Here is a 22,017-nt window from a genome sequence, read left to right as displayed (position 1 = left end):
GGTCATGAAGGTTAATGAAAACAGACATCCTGGTTCCTCTTCTTTTGATCCCCCTCTGCATCAAGATTCTTCATTTCTTTACGAGGTCACTGGCAGTAACCCGAGCAGGGCCATAAATAGTGTCCATCCCAGACAGGCCCGGTGTCTGTCAATACTCTGAAAGTTCAGACACAACATCCGAAAAGAACACGCAGGAGAACGACTGCTGACAGCAAACTTCGGATATCGAAGCAAACGCTTTTGAACAAATATTGTCTCTTTGTGACCCACTGGGTACGTTTGTGAATAAATTATTCTCGGTGTCTACACCGTTGAACCAAGTCTGTCAGGAACGATCACACAGCGCAGGCTGGTGATTTGGCCTCATGTGTGGTGTTGTACTGCCCCCATGTGGCCACGATCCGTCACGCGGGTACTTCGGGTAGTTTTTGAGGTCATCCAGATTTATTACGGTGACAGTAAAAACTGAACAAGTGCCCTTTTGCGAGGAGCCCTTTCCCTCCTTAGACCTGAACTCAGTAAAATAATGAAACCCACAGCAAAGAGCTGTCTGGCATCAGCAAGAACTGGCAAGGCAGAGGCTTCAGTTTTTCCCTCCAAGGTCAGACTTCAAAAGATGATTGATTAAATTAAGATGAATTAAATCTCTGATGCCTAATATGGCCTACATAGACACAAAGATATGCTTCAGCATGTTTTTTTTTAAATTATTTATTTTAAAATTTAACACAGCTCCTGAATATGAAATTGCCCGCAAGTCTAGGAAAGCCCCAACCAAGTGTCTGACTCAGTCCAACACAGTCTCATGGATAAATAAAACATCAGGCTCACAGAGGCCAAGAAATATGAACATTTTCTTGTGATCGCTCAAAATACTCCCGTGGATAGCACCAGACTGCATGCAAAGTGTCATTCCAATTCAGACAAATTTATCGTAAAATACAAAACTAACAGCATTCAGAAGTCTCTGGAAAAGGTAACAGATAATAGCAGCACTCTCATTATTTGACCATAACGACACTTTCCTTTGGTAAAATGCAAAGGAATTTATAATGAAAAAGGCATTGGCATCAAAAGGTATTCAATCAAACCAGCACAACATATTTTTAAATAATAAATGTGACAAATATTAAAGAAAACCAGGTCAAATTTAAATAAAGATCCAGCAGCAAAGAGTAGAGCCGCAAAGCCAGTTAAATATTTTTGCTTTTCATCCTAAAACAGTCTTTATCAGTATGTTTGGAGTGTTAAGGTTTACATACACATACATCCTAACATACAACATACACATACGTGTATGCACCGTTACTGTTCTAAATTCTATTCCTGCATTTAAACACACAAACATTAATACTGATACAACAGAAAATACATCATGGCAGTAGGGAACACACATGCTGTATCTTACCATTTAGACTTCTATGTGTTTGGGATGAGATTGTAACTTAAAACCACGATTTCAAAATGTCAGACTACAACTGGATGTGAGAATCCAGCATGTGAATACTGTTCACCGTATTAGACTGGTTTATGCAGGATGTGCGCAGAAATTCTAGCGTGACTGTCAACAACTCTAGAGGCTCCCGTCAACGTGACACTGATCAAATGGGACAAGATGTCGCATGTGAAGGAATGTCGTAACAGCTGCTCATTTGCTAACTCTGGCGACGTGGAATGAAGCAGACGCAGGGAGGTAATGAAGAAGCATAGGACACATCTTATTGCTTTCCAGATGGTTCCACTACACACGCCTAGTCCTTTAACTGATTTGACACTAATAGAGCTAGTGAAAGCCATTCAAACTCGAGCTGTCCGCCATACTGTTTTCATTCATCCAGACCTGTCAATGCAGCAGATAGTAGGTGACAAAAAACCCGCTGCACCACTGTGATTCACTGGTAAATGTGGCAACCTTTCAAGATACCTTAACGATTACTCTGCCATTGTGAAGTTTTTTTTTCCCATCACAGAAAAAAGCAGGTTAAAGTTTAGAGTTCTTCAGCAGCCAGATGTCTGCGCCCCCCTCGGTCCACTCACAGACGCTCTAGAGTTCATCACGAAGGGCACGGCGCTGCCATTTAGGATGGTGCGTGACATAATCGGCTGCCTCCAGCACAAGGCGCATGAACTCCTCCACATCAAAGGAGTAGTTGGTAAACTTTGGATGGTCCCCAAGGGTGGGATGGTGACCCTGAGAGAAGCATTAGAGAGGATGTGTGAAACACAGAAGCACAGGAGAAAGACAACATAAGAGCATAGGCGTGTGTGTTTACACGCTAACCTCACTGTTACAGGAAGAGGACAAAGATGTTATATAAGTACGAAATGAAGTCTTTACATTTGTTCTGTTGCACCAATAACTGCACATAATTCAGTGTGCACATGTGAGGTTAAGTGTGTGTACACTTATGTTACACAGGTGAGATGAATTACGAAAGCTGCTGCTGGGGTACTGGGAAGCTAATGGCGTATACAGGAGTTTCCCCTACCTTGTCCTGTGGGAGCACTTTGTCCATTTTCTGCCAAGTCACGTATCGAATGCCCCGCAGCCGAGCCAAATCTCGATAGCAGCTCTCATCCTGACAGTTATATCTAGGAGGGACGGATGCAGACACTTTATCTCTTGCTCTCCTCGATCTGCCTCTCTTTCCCTCATTCTAGCTCAATTTCTCTCTCTCTGTCTCTCTTTCTCTATGCACACAGTGCTTCTTCCTTTGTGTCACCCTCCAAAATCTACACCCAACTCTCTCTATGCTTCTACACACACACACACACACACACACACACACACACACACACACACACACACACACACACACACACACACACACACACATATTTCAAGTAGCTCCTTTGCTGAGGATTGCCAGGTGTGATGAGGGGCTGCTTAATTAGACAGTATTTCACAGTCATATACCAAGTGGCTGAGGGGTACTTTGGACAGAGCAGGCTGCAAAACAAATTGCTCTCCCCGTGCCTGTGCTCCACCTGGCTTTTACTCACACATACACACAACTATACACACATGCATGTGTACAGCTGACACACAGATGGACAATGTCACTCACAGCTCAAAGATGACAGACCAGTCAGGGAGGAAGAGGAGGTGGGTGAGACCAGCCCCGTGCATCCCTATAAAGATGTCAGAGTTGTGGGTGATCCTCAGCTGCTCCAGGAAGGGAACATCCCTGAAAGACAGACAATGAGTTACACATCAGTCATTGTGACTGATTCCTTTATTCTTACACACAGCTGTATAACAATGTGTGGTGACCAGTGCTGAGCAGCACTGAAAGCTTCCTAGACTCGTGTAGCCAGCGCTCTATAACTCACTTGTATTTGTAGTCTACCACATTGACCTCCAGTGAAGGCACAGTCTTGAGGGCATTTACCAGCTGTAACAACAACAAAAGAACAGGTTCTGTGATCAATGAGACAGCAAACAAATACAGACAGTGACAATATAAATCACAAGCCTTGTTTTTTACTCATACTTTTTATAACAAATAAGATTTTAAATAGGCACTTAACAGAGGTGGGCAGTAAATCGATAGCTGAAGGAGGAGATGTGAGGGAGTTGTATAAAGTAAAGACAGAAATGTAAAAGAGACAGAAGACAAAGAGAAAGAAAAAGGAGGACAAGCGGTAAGAAAACAGGAGAGCTCTGTGCCGCCTGTCCTGCAGAGTGAAGAACAGGTACAAGGAAGAAAGAGACAAAGAGAAGGGCCAGTGGTGCTGGACTCACCTCCATTTGGTTTAGTATCCTTCTGTATTCTGTGCTGCGTGCAAGCAGGGTGACACGAACACGCCCCTCCTGGAAACAGCAACGCACCCAATAAACAATCAGCCAAGGACAAACAAAAGATAGACAGCTGGGAAAACATGGTGCTCATACAAATTAACGCACTTACTGCGCAGTGGATAATCTCAATAGCCTAAAATCACGTTTAGAGTCCAATTTTTAATGTGACAATGAGATTTTTTTTCCTGAAATAATCTTATTAGTCCAGACAGTCAGTTTAGGGATATTTCTTTTCACGGTCTACTACTGCCATCTTGTGATCAGAAAGAGTATTTAGACTTTTGGAGGGGTCACAATCTGTAACATACTGTTAAACAGTAAGGACCCTTCATTACCTTATCATCAAAATAAATGCAGGAAGTTCAAACCAGTGAAATAATCTAAATACAAAAAAACCAAACTATTATACCTCAGTGGTAATTATATATGCAATCAGTACAGACACAATTTCTCTTTTTCGAATTCAAATATATTTCAAAGAGTATTGGGGAAAAGCCAATTGAGCAAAACAAAAAGACAGCAAATTAAGATGAGGTGAGATAGAAGGAGTGGGATGGCAGTAGCAAATGGATAGGACACAATAAAGGAGAGCAGCGTGAGTTTCTGCCTGATGTCATTAATCTAGGGATGAAAGGAAGAGCTGGGAAGAGGGTCAGGGCTGGGAAGACCTCTCATTCAGTTGCCAGCCTGCTATCGCCCGTAGCCCCGTGTCTCACTGAAAAGCCTCTTAGCATATTTCTAGTGAAGAATATGAATACCCAATGAGCTGCTTCACAGGAAGGAAGAAGTTATCGGGCCTCGCTGGTCATAAAGATACAGTCAATCATTACAAGCATGGCACCATAAAGCACTTATGAGGAGGTCTGGAGAGTTATAGATGAAGAATATGAATAAGGAAGTGAGTGCATGGCACTGTCAGTATACAGTTATGCGTGTACTCTTTCAGAAAGTACTATATCAGGTTGGGTGGTGAGGTGGGTGTAGTGTCATTGATGCACTTAGTATCCAATAACCAATCAACTATTGTAGAAGTCAACATCGTGGTTATGTTACACTTACTGCTGATGGCAAATGATGGCAGACTCAGTGCAAAAGAGGAGGTGCCATCAAGGCAAACATTTTTAAAGGCATCGATCGTGGACTTTTGCAGAGTCTGGGCCAGATGTTTCTGAATGTTACTTACAGAATATGGAAGAGGAAATTATGTTTCTTTTCCTTATTCCTAAAGACTTCCTATTGAAGTTTATAGTGCACATCCATAATGTCGGTGTAATACTCAACTGCCAAGCATTAAAGCGTCCACGTGTGTAATTTGCTTCTACAAATTATGGGTGCAGCCGAATAGTCAGTTTTGCTTAGGAAGGTTCCCTGGAAGTATTTGTGTCCAGATACAAAGAAAATTTAGTTACCTTGTTTCTTAATTACCTCATTTAGCATAAGCTACAGTGGACTATCCTTAATGAAAGGAGAGACGATAATACCGTCCTACTACTTAGAGCAGTGATCAACAAAACACAAGAGATAGAACAGACCATGTAAATGTTAATTAAAACTGTTTTCCACCTCATGCATTAACTTGATAAATTGTTTTCAATGCTGCAGCGAAATCTGCTTCCTGTTCAGGTGTTGCCTTGAGTGAAGATTATAGGTTGTATTACACTGTATTAAAATAAACCACATTTACGGTTTGCCATAGTTCCGTTTCCATTATTGCAAGCATTTTGAATTTGAATTATCAGTAAATTAATTTTTACTTCAGGTCAGCTGGGATAGGACCCAGATGCTTACCCACCCACCCTGTGTTGGATAACTGATTAATGGAGGGAATTGCATTTCAGTCATCGAAAGCCTTTGCAGAAAGGAGGAACTGAATCACTAGGAAAGGAAAGAAAGAATAATGTATTTTCTTTTATAGGCTATATGTTCATTTTCTATAATATAATGTCATATTTTAAGAATATGACATTATATTATGTACTATATGACCCGCATGAAAAAAACATGGTGAGAACACGTTGAGATAAAGTAAAATATGCACTTTGTAGTCCATCTTTTTGAAACTCTAGTTTCAAAATGGCACAGATCTCCCATCACGCGCTTAGGGAGTTGGTAAGTACAGTTGGGATTCTTTAAGCAACATGCTTCTATTTTCCTAAGACCTTGTAAAATCTTCTTCAAACCTTTCCTTGATTTCATTACATTTTCCACCAAAGTGAGGAAAAAGCAGTTAGAAAAAGAGAGCGATATGAGAGAGACCCTCTTGTCTTACAGGGCTATAATCATACAATATGAAAAGCCTTGAGCTATCCGCTGTAGAAAAGAAGCGGAATTAGGAAAAGGAAATTTTTTAGGGTATTCAACTGCGACCTGGAAAAAAACTTGACATTCCCTATCAGAAATTGAATCCAGACTATGGCAGCAAGAGCACCAAATCTTAACCACTAGACCATTAATGAGACTCTGGCTGCAGAAGATTCAAGACACTTCTACCGGTGGGCTATTTGCTTCCACATATTCATGTTAACTGTAAAAAAAACAAGAAAAAAAATAAAATCTACAGGTTCTTAAAGTGCATTGGCCATTTGTAGGCTCTATGACGAACTTTCCAGACCCTTGTCCACAGGTTGTAGCTGTAAGCAAGTAAGTAAATAAAATAAGTAAAGTTTATTTATTAAGTGCTTTTCACAAACAAACAGTCACAAAATACTGTACACAAAAAGAGTAAAAGAAATAAGAACATTATTAAGTGCCATGAAAGCTAAGACAAAGACAAAGTAAGACACAATAAAATAAGCACTGTCACTGGGGGAAAATGTTAAAATGTACGTGCAAAATGTTCTGTTGCTATTTGTGCTTTTGTTAGTCTTTAAGCTTAGCAATTCTAACAGAAGACAAAAGTCCCATCCACCTCTCTAGAGAAGTCAAAGACAAAGACTAAACAAACAGACACCAGCCTGAACCTGTGGCAATAAATCCCTCAAAAGGAGACCATCCTTCACTCATAATGTTTTACCTGCTCTTACTGTTAAACTCATAGCCTGAAGAGGCATTACCCATTGCATCAGACCTGCTGTTTCTGAAAATGGCTTTACAGAAAAATAAACATTTTAATATAGACATTGTAAGATGAGATAAACGTGCATTAGCTAAGAAAAAAATGTAAAATACATCCAACTTATGCTTAGTCTTTATTTAGTGAATGTATTAGTCAATGTCCCACTGATTAGAATTTAGCCTTTTCCATGAATCAAACCCATGATATCAATGAGCAAACCAAATTTTACCTGAGACCACCAAAGCAGCTCAGTAAGTACTTTTACCTTACATAGTCCCACAATTTTATTGTGAATACATAGGGTAAGAGGCACTACTGCTCTCCCTAAAGTCTGCTCAAGAAACAATATCTTAATTGTTATGCAAACAGTGAGTCCACAGAAGTGGTCGCAAACGAGCTTTTAACTGAAAATTTTTTAACCAAAATAATTGTTCAAAGGCTTGATTCAGTAGCAGTATGATCTATGCACAAGAAAGAAACTTCTGAATGCTTTCACAGGTTCTCTATAGTGGTGAAGTGCAGCCATAATGTTATTTATGAGAAATTATTTGGTGTTATGTATATTATATGGTATAACTCGGACACAGGAAAAGTAATTGCTGTGTTTCCCTAGAGATATTGTTCCTACCTTTGGCTTGCCTTGTGTGATGTTGAGTCGATGCAGGATGTGCTGGGAAAATGCCCGAAACATCCCTTCACTATAGCAGTCTGAGATCTGTCATTAACACAGTACATAAAGAGTCAATTTCAATAACATTTATAATTTATATATTATATACATTTATATAACTATTTTTAACTGTTTAATATCAAATATTGTACTAGAATATGTATGCAGTCATACATAAATACTACTCTGAAATTTGAAATGAAGTAAAAACTAATTGAATCTAGCAATACCATCACATTACTGCACTGGACGGTGATAAAAAGAAATAATAAAAGAAATATATACTGTATATTACACACATAGGGAAACTGACAGCTGTATAGATATTTGCTTATCTCCCTGGAGTGAGTATCATATGAGATGAGGCATTTCTCAGGTTTTAGAATATCACATACACACCATTGTACTGCAGCTGTAAATGTGAGCACATGAATATAAACATGATGTGCAGCAGGGGCAATCAAAAGCAGCTTGAGGCTGACCTATCAATATTTCACACCTCAAGGCTGGAACCACAGGACGACACATATTTACGTGGGATCCTCTTTGTAGTAATCTCCTTGGAATTATCATTTAAATAACATAAGCACTTGCTGGGCCTTTGAATATATTACAAAAATATTTGACCTAAACTGCATGTTTACGACTACACCAGATATCTTGAATTTAGGAAAGACCTTTAAATATATGCAATGTGAGATAAAAATAGATAGAGACGCAAACAAAGCAGGTTTGAAGATGTAAGACACTGCAGTTTTCATATAGCAAATACATATATGAATCTCAGTAGTTACACTAATTTTCACACACACGCACACACACATGCGGGGGGTAACTTACAAGAGGAGTGTTGTAAAAAAGACCATATCTCATTCTTGGGAGAAGGGAGAAGAAGGCATCTTTGAAGCAAACCTATACACAAATGGGAGGAGATCAAACTTTAACTATCTGATATGACGCAGAAATGATTGTCAAGTTGTAATAATGACATCTACATGCATGCATGTATTGGGAGTCTATAACAACACTTGTACTACCATATCAGAAAAGCCAAACAATCCCCTGATGGTTTCAACTCTTTCAAAAACCGCACATTGTTTGTGACACTGGAATGATATTAGATCCTGACCAGTAAAGGATTTTTAGGATTGATACCCTTACCAATATTTGGGGATTTAAAAATAAGATATTACAATATCGAGGATGTTTTCTTTACCTTTCACACATGTTAAACATAAACAGGTTTTCCTAACATGTGTTATTCCTAGTTTTTTATTTACCTTACCCCTCATCAAACCACTGGTTGTCATGTTTGTAGCATTTCAAATATGTGTGTTGCCAACAAAGATCTTACAGAGTGCCCTCTTGTGGAAAACTATGCCATATAAACACTCAGAACATAGTTGAAGAGTATTTCCGCCATTTCTTCTTTACTTTTTACATTTTTCATTTTCAGCCATTATAAATGCAAATAGTAGTATCGTCCTAAACATGTGGAAGCTGACTTTAAAACAATGATCAACTCTAATTTTTTTCTACTCTCTAGGAAGCACTTCCTTGTGCCATTCTTAAGCAACTTGGCTTGATTTCATTAGTTTAATAAATTAATTCTTTATGAGAATTGTGAGATCAGACTTTGATCTCTGACTAATCGTTCAAAACATTCATGAGAGCATCCTTCGCACTACCAAAAGAAAAAAAGAAGAAAAAAAACACCAAACAAAAAGAGCACACACATTCAGAGCAAGTCAGGAGTCAAACCCAAGAACTTCTGAGCTCATTGTGCCACTGACCCCCTCTGAAACTGAGCAAATGTAAGGTGAGGTGACAATTTGTTATTTGAACAAATTTCAGGGCTGAATTTGCTCATAATTTTCTGATTCTGGTCTCTGCCCAGTCAATTAGTGTATCTCCGTGTTAAGCAATTAGTAAGACTATGTAAATATAGTGCAGTTCAAACACCAAAGAAAAGGTAGAACATTTATATTTTGGCCTCAGCAACAGAGAATAATGTCAAAATTATTTTCCAGGACAGCTGTGTAGGTACAGGGCATCTTCTCCTGAACCTCTAAAAATACCTGGTTTGCCAGAGTTGTGATTATACCTACTCTTTTTGAGTCAAAAGTCTTCAGATGGATGATGTCATACTCTGAGAAGGCCCTCCACGTTTCACTGAACAGATCTCCATAACCATAAAAACTCTGGGAGAAACATATAAAATGGGGAACAAATGTTGATTCAATCTCTGTCACAGCAGAAATAAAAAAAAAAACAAAGCAATAAAATCCAAATTAACTACATTATGCCTCAAGCACCACCAGAGGCAGTCATCTGTTTTTTCTTCTGAAGTTTTGCTTTTGTACAAAAATCTATTACCACACTATTATGCGGCAGCTTGCAGCACTGTGCAATTTGTGATGAAAGGTCACTGCTTTCCCTCTTCCTGCAAGTTTTCTCTAACTCTGAAAGAGGCGTTTATAAATTCATGGGGAAATAGACAACGGGAAACTCCAGCCCTGTGTCTTCTTCTGACAGACAAGTGTGGCATAAACATTTTAGGCATTAAGTGCAGCAAAACAAAGATTTGGAAGGTTATTAATTAATTTATTAGTTATTGTATTTACTTCATTATCCATTATTATTTCCCTTAAATGGAAATAATTAATTAACAAACCCATTGTAGATTAAAACCACCACTGAAACAGCAGTGGCAAGCATCAGGTACCCACCGTGTCCCACATGACAATGTTGATATCTGAGCTGAAGGAGTTATTGATGTGCTGGGAGATGTATAGGTTGATGAAGTCACAGAAATGGTGGTACATGTTCACCCCTGTTACACAAACAAATAAAATACATATATATATAAATAATAATTATTATTATATTATACTGTTACACTTTCAGACAGTTTTTTAATTCTCAGATCTCTATAATGTCATAGAAATGGGATATCACTAATATTGTCATCTCAACTGTGGCCCTGTACAACACCAAAGCTTGTGTTTCGAAGGCACATTCAGAAAGTTGGCCTAAAGAGAGCAAAAATCATGATCAAAGTAAATAACCGGTCGGTTAGTATAAGACAAATAAAGATTATTCTGAGTTGTGACTCATGCAAAGCTGCTCTAATAGAATTAAAGAATCAAATATGGATATGAGAATAGCTCACAGAGCTTTTACATTTTCACCTTCCTTTTAATCTTTTCATCTTGGCGATGGCCTATACCTGTTGCTTCTCTACGATGTCTTTGCTATGTAACAACTCCTATTCCATGTTTTCACTACCCTGAACCCCTCATACAATAGTGTTATTTTTGGTAAAGTTCCATCTCACCTTGAATTGGTTTCCTATTCAAGCTGGTAGACACAAACACAGTGTGCTTGACTGCTCAATGCAAGGTCACATTTAAGGCAGACTGCGAACTATCTATTTTGATTTCTTTAATTTTAATTTTAATTTTAATTTTTCTCTGATTTTAAACAAAAAATATCACTAGTATTCATTTGTGTGGATAAAAGCAGAAAAAATGCTGTCAATACATTGCTGCAACATTTAAATGAGGTTTTAAATGCGTCAGTTTCAAGTATAGTAAGAGTAAAAGATTCAAGCTTTCTGTTAAGGTTTCAGGGCTTTAATTTGAGTCCAGTAAATCTTTATTACTCACCAGCATCGAGTTTCATGAAAACTGTAGGTTTTTCAACTATTAGGTCACAGTAACCATCCTCTATGGGATGAAAATCCAGATTTGTGTATGTCTGCAGCTCAGCATACCTACAAAAACATCAAACAACTATTGTAAATAAAACAGAAAAATTATAAAATTATAAAAATTATATATGTAACTGGAAAGGCAGGACATGATGAAAAAAACATATGAACACACCAATAAAAAAAAACACAAAAATTAAGACATCAAAACAAATTATTCTTTTAGAAGATTTAGTGATGCAGAATAATCTTTATCAGAAAACAAAAACATAATTTTCTGAGCTGTTGTCACAAGTGTTTACTGTTAACTGCAACGACAAAATCATGTTATGCAATAAGCTTAGCTCACTTGAAGAAGCTTCACATAACACTTCATGGGCATTTATGAAGATTAATAATCAAGTGAAATGAAAAATTCATTGAGAATTATAACTATAAAACTGTAAATTTTCGCTAATTGGAGACATACATTAACTATCTATTTCTTTCAAGGATTATGTAACTGTAAATATGTAATAGCAGTTGACACATGTAGTTAGGACTTCTACGGACCTGGAACAATATTTGGTTATTATTTATATAATTATCCTACCATTGGCGCGATGAGTAAACAAACTAATCTTAAAGGGCAAGAAAAGCAAAAGGTCAGGTGAGGTCAAAGTTTGTTCTCTGACCAAATTTGTACAATATTTAAGAGCGTATCCATTCCAACACGAAAAAAAAGCACGCGCTGCGAGCCAGCCAGGAGTCGAACCTAGAATCTTCTGATCCGTAGTCAGACGCGTTATCCATTGCGCCACTGGCCCCCCTACAATGATCCCTGAAAGGTCAGGTGAGGTCAGGTCACACTTCGATCGCCTGCAGAATTCAAAGATAATCCTTCAAAATATTCCAGAAAGCAAAATCTCTTGATGCAGGCTCAAAACATCCAGCTAAGAAAAATCCCACAATGTTGATTCTGTTTATAGTGTTTCCAGGTGAGCACAATCAACTTTGTCGGATTTCCTTACGCGGTTGGTTGAACATCCATCCAGACATTTTGCCTCCCTTTGGCAAGGACTGCCTGAAGCTGCTACGTGAGTATAAGCAGGTGGCATGTAAGATGGCAGACTACAGGAACCGCTTGAGATTTAGCCTCAGACCTAAACAGGCTGGGATTACTCCTAAAAGTCTGCAAATGACATCATCTGTTTAAGGCCTCCAAGCTACTAAAATCTTCCCAAAGCCACAGAATCAGATGCTAAACAAACTGGTGAGAAACATTGATTTACCTACCATGTTTTAAAACCAAAAGAGGAGCTGGGCCCAAAAAGACTTGCAACTCTTCTAGATGACAAAAAGCTTCAAAGGTGATTGAATTCACTGAGAAGTGAATTCAGTCATACTTTTCATGCTGTCTAACACTGCATAAATAGCCTAAGACCAGGGAGTAGAGGCAGGCTCATCTACTTACTGTGCACAAGACACATTGGCATGCGACAGAGCGGGTCCTCCAAGGCCAGTTAAAGAGACAAACACCAAGGATGTGGACAAGTGAGCAAAGATTTTGTCTGGAAGCTACAGCAAGTCTCTGTTGTTTGCCTAAGTTGTATAAACAGGAGGTAATTTAAAGACCCATTGTCTGCACGATCAACTGTGCTACATACAATATCGAAAGGCTTTTGGCTTCGGTCCTCAAGCCGTCGGTAGGCAGCTGGAAACGCCATGCTCAGAACGCTATGGATTTCATGAAGAAGGTCAGCCATATCGTTATGTAGGCAGAGGACACTACGGTCACTTACAATGGTAGAACTCTCTTCAGTTGTCTTACAGCTACCGAAGAAGTGGTGCTAGTTCACAAGAGCTTACAGGATGACCCCACCCTCACCAACAGGACCACCCTCAACACCAACAAAGTGTGAGTGTGTGTGTGCTCTTGGAATTCTGGCATCGATCCATATAACTCACATAGAGGAGCCATTACCACGAGCAGAAATGTGGGTGCACCATGAATTCCCCAGTTTAACCCATTGTGGCTAACTCTTATAAGCAGGAAGTGGGAAACAAAGACTGCTAAGTCATCCTGTCCTCGAACACCACTGGTTCAGATATGTGGATGACGCCTGGGTGAAAGTCAAATTTCGGGATGTAAAACCAATCACAGATGACATTAAGGTGGTGCAAAAACACATCAGGTTCACCAGGAAGGATATGAAAAATGACACGCTAGCTTTCTTAGACTGGGAAATTGCCATCAGTAATAGGGGACATTTGAAAGTCATTGCGTAGTGTAAGCCAACGCATACAGTACTTACAGTACTTAAGGTTTGACTCTCATCATCCACAACCTAGCACGACCTAGATGTCATCAGGACGCTATAAGACAGAGGGAACACCATGAGATTGGCTGCTGTGAGTAAATGTGATCATTCTAGCTGGATATTTGTTAAACCTTGGAAGGTGCCCAAAGAACGCTACGGGGGAACTGAGCGAGACGAAGGACAAGCTCTGGCTGAAGGAAAACCTTTGGTGATCCCTTATGGTTTTAGGAGTATCAGAGGAGCTCAGATGCACTGTCTGAAAACGCTGTGCCTCGGTGGTTTTCACCCTCCGAAACTGACAGCATTGCTCCCAATTTGCACAAAAGCAAGCAGACACTTCGAGCCAGCCAGGAGTCGAACCTAGAATCTTCTGATCCGTAGTCAGACGCGTTATCCATTGCGCCACTGGCCCCGCGCCAAGAAAAGCAAAAGGTCAGGTGAGGTCAAAGTTTGTTCTCTGACCAAATTTGTACAATATTTAAGAGCGTATCCATTCCAACACGAAAAAAAAGCACGCGCTGCGAGCCAGCCAGGAGTCGAACCTAGAATCTTCTGATCCGTAGTCAGACGCGTTATCCATTGCGCCACTGGCCCCCCTACAATGATCCCTGAAAGGTCAGGTGAGGTCAGGTCACACTTCGATCGCCTGCAGAATTCAAAGATAATCCTTCAAAATATTCCAGAAAGCAAAATCTCTTGATGCAGGCTCAAAACATCCAGCTAAGAAAAATCCCACAATGTTGATTCTGTTTATAGTGTTTCCAGGTGAGCACAATCAACTTTGTCGGATTTCCTTACGCGGTTGGTTGAACATCCATCCAGACATTTTGCCTCCCTTTGGCAAGGACTGCCTGAAGCTGCTACGTGAGTATAAGCAGGTGGCATGTAAGATGGCAGACTACAGGAACCGCTTGAGATTTAGCCTCAGACCTAAACAGGCTGGGATTACTCCTAAAAGTCTGCAAATGACATCATCTGTTTAAGGCCTCCAAGCTACTAAAATCTTCCCAAAGCCACAGAATCAGATGCTAAACAAACTGGTGAGAAACATTGATTTACCTACCATGTTTTAAAACCAAAAGAGGAGCTGGGCCCAAAAAGACTTGCAACTCTTCTAGATGACAAAAAGCTTCAAAGGTGATTGAATTCACTGAGAAGTGAATTCAGTCATACTTTTCATGCTGTCTAACACTGCATAAATAGCCTAAGACCAGGGAGTAGAGGCAGGCTCATCTACTTACTGTGCACAAGACACATTGGCATGCGACAGAGCGGGTCCTCCAAGGCCAGTTAAAGAGACAAACACCAAGGATGTGGACAAGTGAGCAAAGATTTTGTCTGGAAGCTACAGCAAGTCTCTGTTGTTTGCCTAAGTTGTATAAACAGGAGGTAATTTAAAGACCCATTGTCTGCACGATCAACTGTGCTACATACAATATCGAAAGGCTTTTGGCTTCGGTCCTCAAGCCGTCGGTAGGCAGCTGGAAACGCCATGCTCAGAACGCTATGGATTTCATGAAGAAGGTCAGCCATATCGTTATGTAGGCAGAGGACACTACGGTCACTTACAATGGTAGAACTCTCTTCAGTTGTCTTACAGCTACCGAAGAAGTGGTGCTAGTTCACAAGAGCTTACAGGATGACCCCACCCTCACCAACAGGACCACCCTCAACACCAACAAAGTGTGAGTGTGTGTGTGCTCTTGGAATTCTGGCATCGATCCATATAACTCACATAGAGGAGCCATTACCACGAGCAGAAATGTGGGTGCACCATGAATTCCCCAGTTTAACCCATTGTGGCTAACTCTTATAAGCAGGAAGTGGGAAACAAAGACTGCTAAGTCATCCTGTCCTCGAACACCACTGGTTCAGATATGTGGATGACGCCTGGGTGAAAGTCAAATTTCGGGATGTAAAACCAATCACAGATGACATTAAGGTGGTGCAAAAACACATCAGGTTCACCAGGAAGGATATGAAAAATGACACGCTAGCTTTCTTAGACTGGGAAATTGCCATCAGTAATAGGGGACATTTGAAAGTCATTGCGTAGTGTAAGCCAACGCATACAGTACTTACAGTACTTAAGGTTTGACTCTCATCATCCACAACCTAGCACGACCTAGATGTCATCAGGACGCTATAAGACAGAGGGAACACCATGAGATTGGCTGCTGTGAGTAAATGTGATCATTCTAGCTGGATATTTGTTAAACCTTGGAAGGTGCCCAAAGAACGCTACGGGGGAACTGAGCGAGACGAAGGACAAGCTCTGGCTGAAGGAAAACCTTTGGTGATCCCTTATGGTTTTAGGAGTATCAGAGGAGCTCAGATGCACTGTCTGAAAACGCTGTGCCTCGGTGGTTTTCACCCTCCGAAACTGACAGCATTGCTCCCAATTTGCACAAAAGCAAGCAGACACTTCGAGCCAGCCAGGAGTCGAACCTAGAATCTTCTGATCCGTAGTCAGACGCGTTATCCATTGCGCCACTGGCCCCGCGCCAAGAAAAGCAAAAGGTCAGGTGAGGTCAAAGTTTGTTCTCTGACCAAATTTGTACAATATTTAAGAGCGTATCCATTCCAACACGAAAAAAAAGCACGCGCTGCGAGCCAGCCAGGAGTCGAACCTAGAATCTTCTGATCCGTAGTCAGACGCGTTATCCATTGCGCCACTGGCCCCCCTACAATGATCCCTGAAAGGTCAGGTGAGGTCAGGTCACACTTCGATCGCCTGCAGAATTCAAAGATAATCCTTCAAAATATTCCAGAAAGCAAAATCTCTTGATGCAGGCTCAAAACATCCAGCTAAGAAAAATCCCACAATGTTGATTCTGTTTATAGTGTTTCCAGGTGAGCACAATCAACTTTGTCGGATTTCCTTACGCGGTTGGTTGAACATCCATCCAGACATTTTGCCTCCCTTTGGCAAGGACTGCCTGAAGCTGCTACGTGAGTATAAGCAGGTGGCATGTAAGATGGCAGACTACAGGAACCGCTTGAGATTTAGCCTCAGACCTAAACAGGCTGGGATTACTCCTAAAAGTCTGCAAATGACATCATCTGTTTAAGGCCTCCAAGCTACTAAAATCTTCCCAAAGCCACAGAATCAGATGCTAAACAAACTGGTGAGAAACATTGATTTACCTACCATGTTTTAAAACCAAAAGAGGAGCTGGGCCCAAAAAGACTTGCAACTCTTCTAGATGACAAAAAGCTTCAAAGGTGATTGAATTCACTGAGAAGTGAATTCAGTCATACTTTTCATGCTGTCTAACACTGCATAAATAGCCTAAGACCAGGGAGTAGAGGCAGGCTCATCTACTTACTGTGCACAAGACACATTGGCATGCGACAGAGCGGGTCCTCCAAGGCCAGTTAAAGAGACAAACACCAAGGATGTGGACAAGTGAGCAAAGATTTTGTCTGGAAGCTACAGCAAGTCTCTGTTGTTTGCCTAAGTTGTATAAACAGGAGGTAATTTAAAGACCCATTGTCTGCACGATCAACTGTGCTACATACAATATCGAAAGGCTTTTGGCTTCGGTCCTCAAGCCGTCGGTAGGCAGCTGGAAACGCCATGCTCAGAACGCTATGGATTTCATGAAGAAGGTCAGCCATATCGTTATGTAGGCAGAGGACACTACGGTCACTTACAATGGTAGAACTCTCTTCAGTTGTCTTACAGCTACCGAAGAAGTGGTGCTAGTTCACAAGAGCTTACAGGATGACCCCACCCTCACCAACAGGACCACCCTCAACACCAACAAAGTGTGAGTGTGTGTGTGCTCTTGGAATTCTGGCATCGATCCATATAACTCACATAGAGGAGCCATTACCACGAGCAGAAATGTGGGTGCACCATGAATTCCCCAGTTTAACCCATTGTGGCTAACTCTTATAAGCAGGAAGTGGGAAACAAAGACTGCTAAGTCATCCTGTCCTCGAACACCACTGGTTCAGATATGTGGATGACGCCTGGGTGAAAGTCAAATTTCGGGATGTAAAACCAATCACAGATGACATTAAGGTGGTGCAAAAACACATCAGGTTCACCAGGAAGGATATGAAAAATGACACGCTAGCTTTCTTAGACTGGGAAATTGCCATCAGTAATAGGGGACATTTGAAAGTCATTGCATAGTGTAAGCCAACACATACAGTACTTAAGGTTTGACTCTCATCATCCACAACCTAGCACGACCTAGATGTGATCAGCACACTACTCAACTTCACTTTTCTTATTTTCCTTTCCCTTCCTCACTACACAAGAAAGAGCCACGAGGGGAACCTAGGCTATGTCCATACTAGCCCAGATAGAATTGAAAACAGCATTTTTGTCTGAAAACTCTCCGCTCTCACTTCTATTTAAATATGCTTTACATTGCCTCTTGAGCATGGCTTTGAGAAGCAGCTATGTGTTGTATAGCTGCTATGACAGGAAAAATGTACATTTTGTCACAAGTAGAGACACCTCCTCAAACTGTTTGAACAAGATTAAATTGCAATTTATTCATGGAATAATGAGCACTTGGTTTGTGTATGGTAGCTGCCTACAGAGCTGATTTCGTATTTACCTACCTTTGCTGACCTTTGTGTCAGACCAACCTTTGCTGGTCTTCCACAAAGTAATTAGCCATTATTAAAATGACTTGCACATATAGTAAAAGGCAGAGAGGCATAGAGATGTATATTACAATGATACCCATTCAGCAAAATTCTGGCATCAACTGTGAAGTGTGAAAAAATAATTAAACACTCTTGTTATAGTCTGTATAAAAACAAAAGTCTAAAACTATCACACAGTGCACTCTCACCAGTGATGTGGGAGTACAGTTTGCAACTGAAAGTTTTTTTCTCTCTCTGAAAGGTAAATTAAAAATCATTTGTGGATGTGTTTCAGTACTTGACATTGTGTTTTATATTTGTAAATCAAGGAAATCAGTGGGACAAACATCCAGCTTTCTTTTGTTAACAGTGGCTCCGGAAGATTATTAACACAAGCTCAAGATTTCAACAGAAGCCATTCATTGTAGTTTGATTGCTAAGTGTAGGATTCATGTGAATGTATCTGTCCTGCCTCACCAAGACTGCAAGGGGCTTTTGTGGTCGCCCTCTCCAACAAGTGCTTCCTTGTTGAGTTTGCAGTGTCCACCAATCTCTCCTGCCTGAATGAAGTCCTCTTTGTACCTGCAGCATAAACACAGTTGACTTTCAAAGCATACTCATTGATGTTTAAAAAAATAAAAATAAAAACTGTATTTTCAAATTGCACTGACCTCTCATGACTTCTGCGTGGCTTTCGTAAGTCCAGGTAAAGATTTGTAGCCTTGCAGAATCTAATGTGACTACAACACTTTAATGAGGAGTCCCCCTTGAAATGCAAATTCATAAATATTTAGTATTCAGGTGACCAGCAAAATGTGGAACTTAAAGGCCATGAGAGTGGTCTCTTTACTAGGTTCTCTCTATACCACTGCTTTTGAACTTGAAATTATTTTAGGCTCATTGTCTGTGGACTCCTGTTGAATACTGCGTCTATTTCTACCTGTTGTTTCTTCCTGTTGACTCACAGGCGTGTGGGAACTAAGGAAATGAGCAGACTTACTGGCCGGGTAGCCTTGCAGAGTGTTTTGAGCTCAGAGAGGCGCTCTTTGACGTAGCCGAAATCAGCCTGCTTCCAGAAAAGTTCCTGGGCGGCATCCAGTGAACGGGCCCTGACAGATTCAGACAAATCAGCAAAAGCACAACCATTACACCATCGATGACGCACACTTTGCATGAAACCACTTATACTGTGGAAAATTACATACACTGCAACTCAGTAAATCCAAAATTTCTTAATTTAAAAATCACGACAATAACTTTGGTAATTTCACTGAATATGATGTGAGGGACAGTACCATCCAGAGTCAGCTTTGGTGCACATAGGATAGCTGAAGCGTTTCTCTGGATCACAGTTTTTCTCATAACCCCAACAAAAAGACAGATCCTGGAGTTCATCCTGTTGTCAAAATACAAATTAATATAAGCAGTGTTGTGTGTGTATGTAGGAGAGAGAGGGTGTGAGAGAGAAAGAAATAAAGAAAAGTTACATTAAATCTTATCTTTCTTTTAGAAAATCCATTAGAAACAGAATGTAATATGCAATGTGAAAGACACAGCAGTGGTGATGGATTATCTGCTAATCCATTTACCTAACTAACCTAACTAAGCTGATGCAAAGTCTGTCTAGAAGCAATGGCCCCAGGCACTTAGTTGTGTAGTTATTTTGAATTAACAGAATTAACTTTATTCACTTAAGTCTTGCAAAAACCACGTGGAAAGTTTGCAGTTTCACCAAAATAAGATTTTAACAAGCTTTTAATTCAGCTGCTTCTATTTAGAGGAGTCTCTCTCTTGTAAAGAAGCACAGACAAAGCAAAATAAACTGTTAAGTTTCTTCTTTCTGAGTTCAGGAAAACAATATCCATTAAACCAATGCACAGAAATCCAGTATTTCAAAATTACTACTGTGTGGATCACAAGGAAATAGCTCGCATGATGCCTATACTCACAGGCAAAATAATTAATTAACTATTTTCATGTGAGTCATAAGTTAACAAGGTTACCTGTTATATTTTTTTTATTCTGAAAGTAAAGTAAAGAACAAACATTAACTCCAACCAAGTTCATATCTTACTTTAAAAGGGCAGAGCGGGTCCAGGCGGCATCGCTTGGCGACCCTCTTGTTGTTGTTCAGGAAATAGGGTACGTGCTCTGGTGGCAGGGAGATCCTGCTGTAGTTGAGAGTTGGTGTTGGTGGTTTGTGGTGTGGGTTTTCAGGCGTCTCAGTGATTACCACAAAGGGTGAAAAAACTATGCTCAGTGCTACCAGGAGCAGCATAGTCAGAATTACACAGACATGCGAAATAGATGCTTCCCTTCACCGCACACTGTGAAAAGGCAAGAGGCAGAGAAACAGACTCAGACTTGCAATGGGTAAAACTTAACACTGGAGTATACAAGCATGTGGGTACAAGCAAGTGCATGGGAGTGTAGCTCTGGGCAGATCTAAGCTTCACAAAAGGAAACGTTTTTTGTTTTTTTGTTTTTCGTTAGTGTTACTGACCTTTTTCCGTTAGTAAGCACAACTGAGGCTGCAGGGCCAAATGAGAAATATTCACTGGTAATAACGTGACCTAATATGCAGGTAGCCAGTGCAGTACCTGGTATTTACACAACAGCCAAATTTGCATGATCAATGCTATTTTGTCAAAAGTATGCATGTTCTTGCACAGCCTGGAGCCTTCGTCCCAATACCATTGACTGATGATTGAATATTACAGTGTGACCTTTCTTAAAGCAGATACCACATTGTGCTGTATAACAAATGGCTCCCACACAGTTTCACATTCAAAGGAAGGGAAGGAAACGAGGAAACTGCCTTATGCTGCACATCTGGTAACAATAGGTGGTGAAGGTTAACGTTATCGGTCATTAATTGCATATTCTCCTGGTGGTAACGTTGACACAGTTAGGTAAAGCTTAAATGTGTGTGACGTTAAGGCGGTGGTACTGATGTAACTGGAGACACGAAATTAAGAGCGCTACATCAAAGCACCGGCTAAGCATATATTGATCAAACTCAGTAATACCTGTGGAACACAAGTAAGCCTAAAACACGTCACCGACGAATTGTATCTATTTTTTACGATTACGATTATGGTTAGGTATATTTTAAATCTTTAAAAGGAGTATTTTTTTAAAAAGCCCTTGAGAAATCTGGCTTCATTTCCTCGAGTTTCTGACGTGCAGGAGCTCTCCGAGCGCATTAAAACTTCGTTTTTAGAGCGTTTAATTAATTCTTAAGTTTTAGCTAGCTTCCGGTCAATTAGCAAGTTAACTAAACTTTACCTCTACGTCGCGACCGTCAATAGTGACCTAACAGGCACGTGAGATGAGATTGAGGAGCTGTTGTGATTATAACGCATTACTTAAACGTTTCTTCGTCTGCGGATAAAAAAAAGGAAAATACGAACTGAGGCTAACCGGTAACTGAAGTATACTATGCAGAGGCTAACATCTAGCCTATAAGTTCTTGACAAAGACAAGGAGCCCCCTTAACGTTAATTTTAAGATAGACTAAAGAGGCAGTACAAGAAAAGGAGCAAGAAAAAATGTTTTTACATTTCCGAGAAACAAAACCTTTAAAAGAAACGAGACCCTTATCAGTGGTTGCCTATAAAAGATTGCTATAAGTTTATATGAGAGACAGTTTACCTGAATGCAGTCTGCTTTCCCCAGATTGAAGCGATGCAGTGACCGGCGGTCGCCATAACACCGGAAACCTTACACCGGCATGTAATACGAACATTCGGCCGTAGGGTGGCGCTGTCCACCGCAGTTTTCTGATAGTAAACGGCACTATAACGCTCTCCACACTCCACATTATTACAAAATACATCATTCAGTTTAATAATAAAAACACAAATATTT

At 40.3% G+C, this 22,017-nt stretch overlaps 1 protein-coding gene and 5 non-coding genes across 7 annotated transcripts; all 6 read right to left on the bottom strand.

The window, feature by feature from the left end:
* Positions 1 to 696: 696 nt before the first annotated feature.
* eogt (EGF domain-specific O-linked N-acetylglucosamine (GlcNAc) transferase) lies at positions 697 to 21,907 on the bottom strand. 2 transcript variants are annotated; one of them, XM_040003039.1, is made up of 16 exons: positions 21,802 to 21,907; positions 20,222 to 20,474; positions 19,443 to 19,543; positions 19,148 to 19,256; positions 18,819 to 18,913; positions 18,625 to 18,729; positions 11,196 to 11,302; positions 10,257 to 10,360; positions 9,636 to 9,728; positions 8,368 to 8,439; positions 7,486 to 7,572; positions 3,746 to 3,814; positions 3,334 to 3,395; positions 3,069 to 3,188; positions 2,490 to 2,592; positions 697 to 2,191 (listed from the first exon to the last, which is right to left on the bottom strand). In XM_040003039.1, exons 2-16 carry the CDS (start codon positions 20,423 to 20,425, stop codon positions 2,045 to 2,047), a joined length of 1,578 nt encoding a protein of 525 aa, XP_039858973.1. In that variant the 5' UTR covers positions 20,426 to 20,474; positions 21,802 to 21,907; the 3' UTR covers positions 697 to 2,044. The 2 variants fall into 2 exon arrangements, with proteins under 2 accessions (XP_039858973.1, XP_039858974.1); XM_040003040.1 differs by lacking the exon at positions 21,802 to 21,907 and having other exon boundaries at positions 20,222 to 21,154.
* On the bottom strand, positions 11,973 to 12,045 carry trnar-acg. The gene has a single exon. It is a non-coding gene; the product is annotated as a tRNA-Arg (tRNA).
* Positions 13,879 to 13,951, bottom strand: trnar-acg. Its single transcript has one exon. It is a non-coding gene; the product is annotated as a tRNA-Arg (tRNA).
* On the bottom strand, positions 14,061 to 14,133 carry trnar-acg. Its single transcript has one exon. It is a non-coding gene; the product is annotated as a tRNA-Arg (tRNA).
* trnar-acg lies at positions 15,967 to 16,039 on the bottom strand. Its single transcript has one exon. It is a non-coding gene; the product is annotated as a tRNA-Arg (tRNA).
* trnar-acg lies at positions 16,149 to 16,221 on the bottom strand. Its single transcript has one exon. It is a non-coding gene; the product is annotated as a tRNA-Arg (tRNA).
* Positions 21,908 to 22,017: the final 110 nt, after the last annotated feature.

This window comes from Simochromis diagramma, unplaced genomic scaffold (genome assembly GCF_900408965.1).
Source record: "Simochromis diagramma unplaced genomic scaffold, fSimDia1.1 OVJJ01000646.1, whole genome shotgun sequence".
NCBI classification, from domain to species: domain Eukaryota; kingdom Metazoa; phylum Chordata; class Actinopteri; order Cichliformes; family Cichlidae; genus Simochromis; species Simochromis diagramma.
This window is presented reverse-complemented; position numbering and strand designations above follow the sequence as displayed.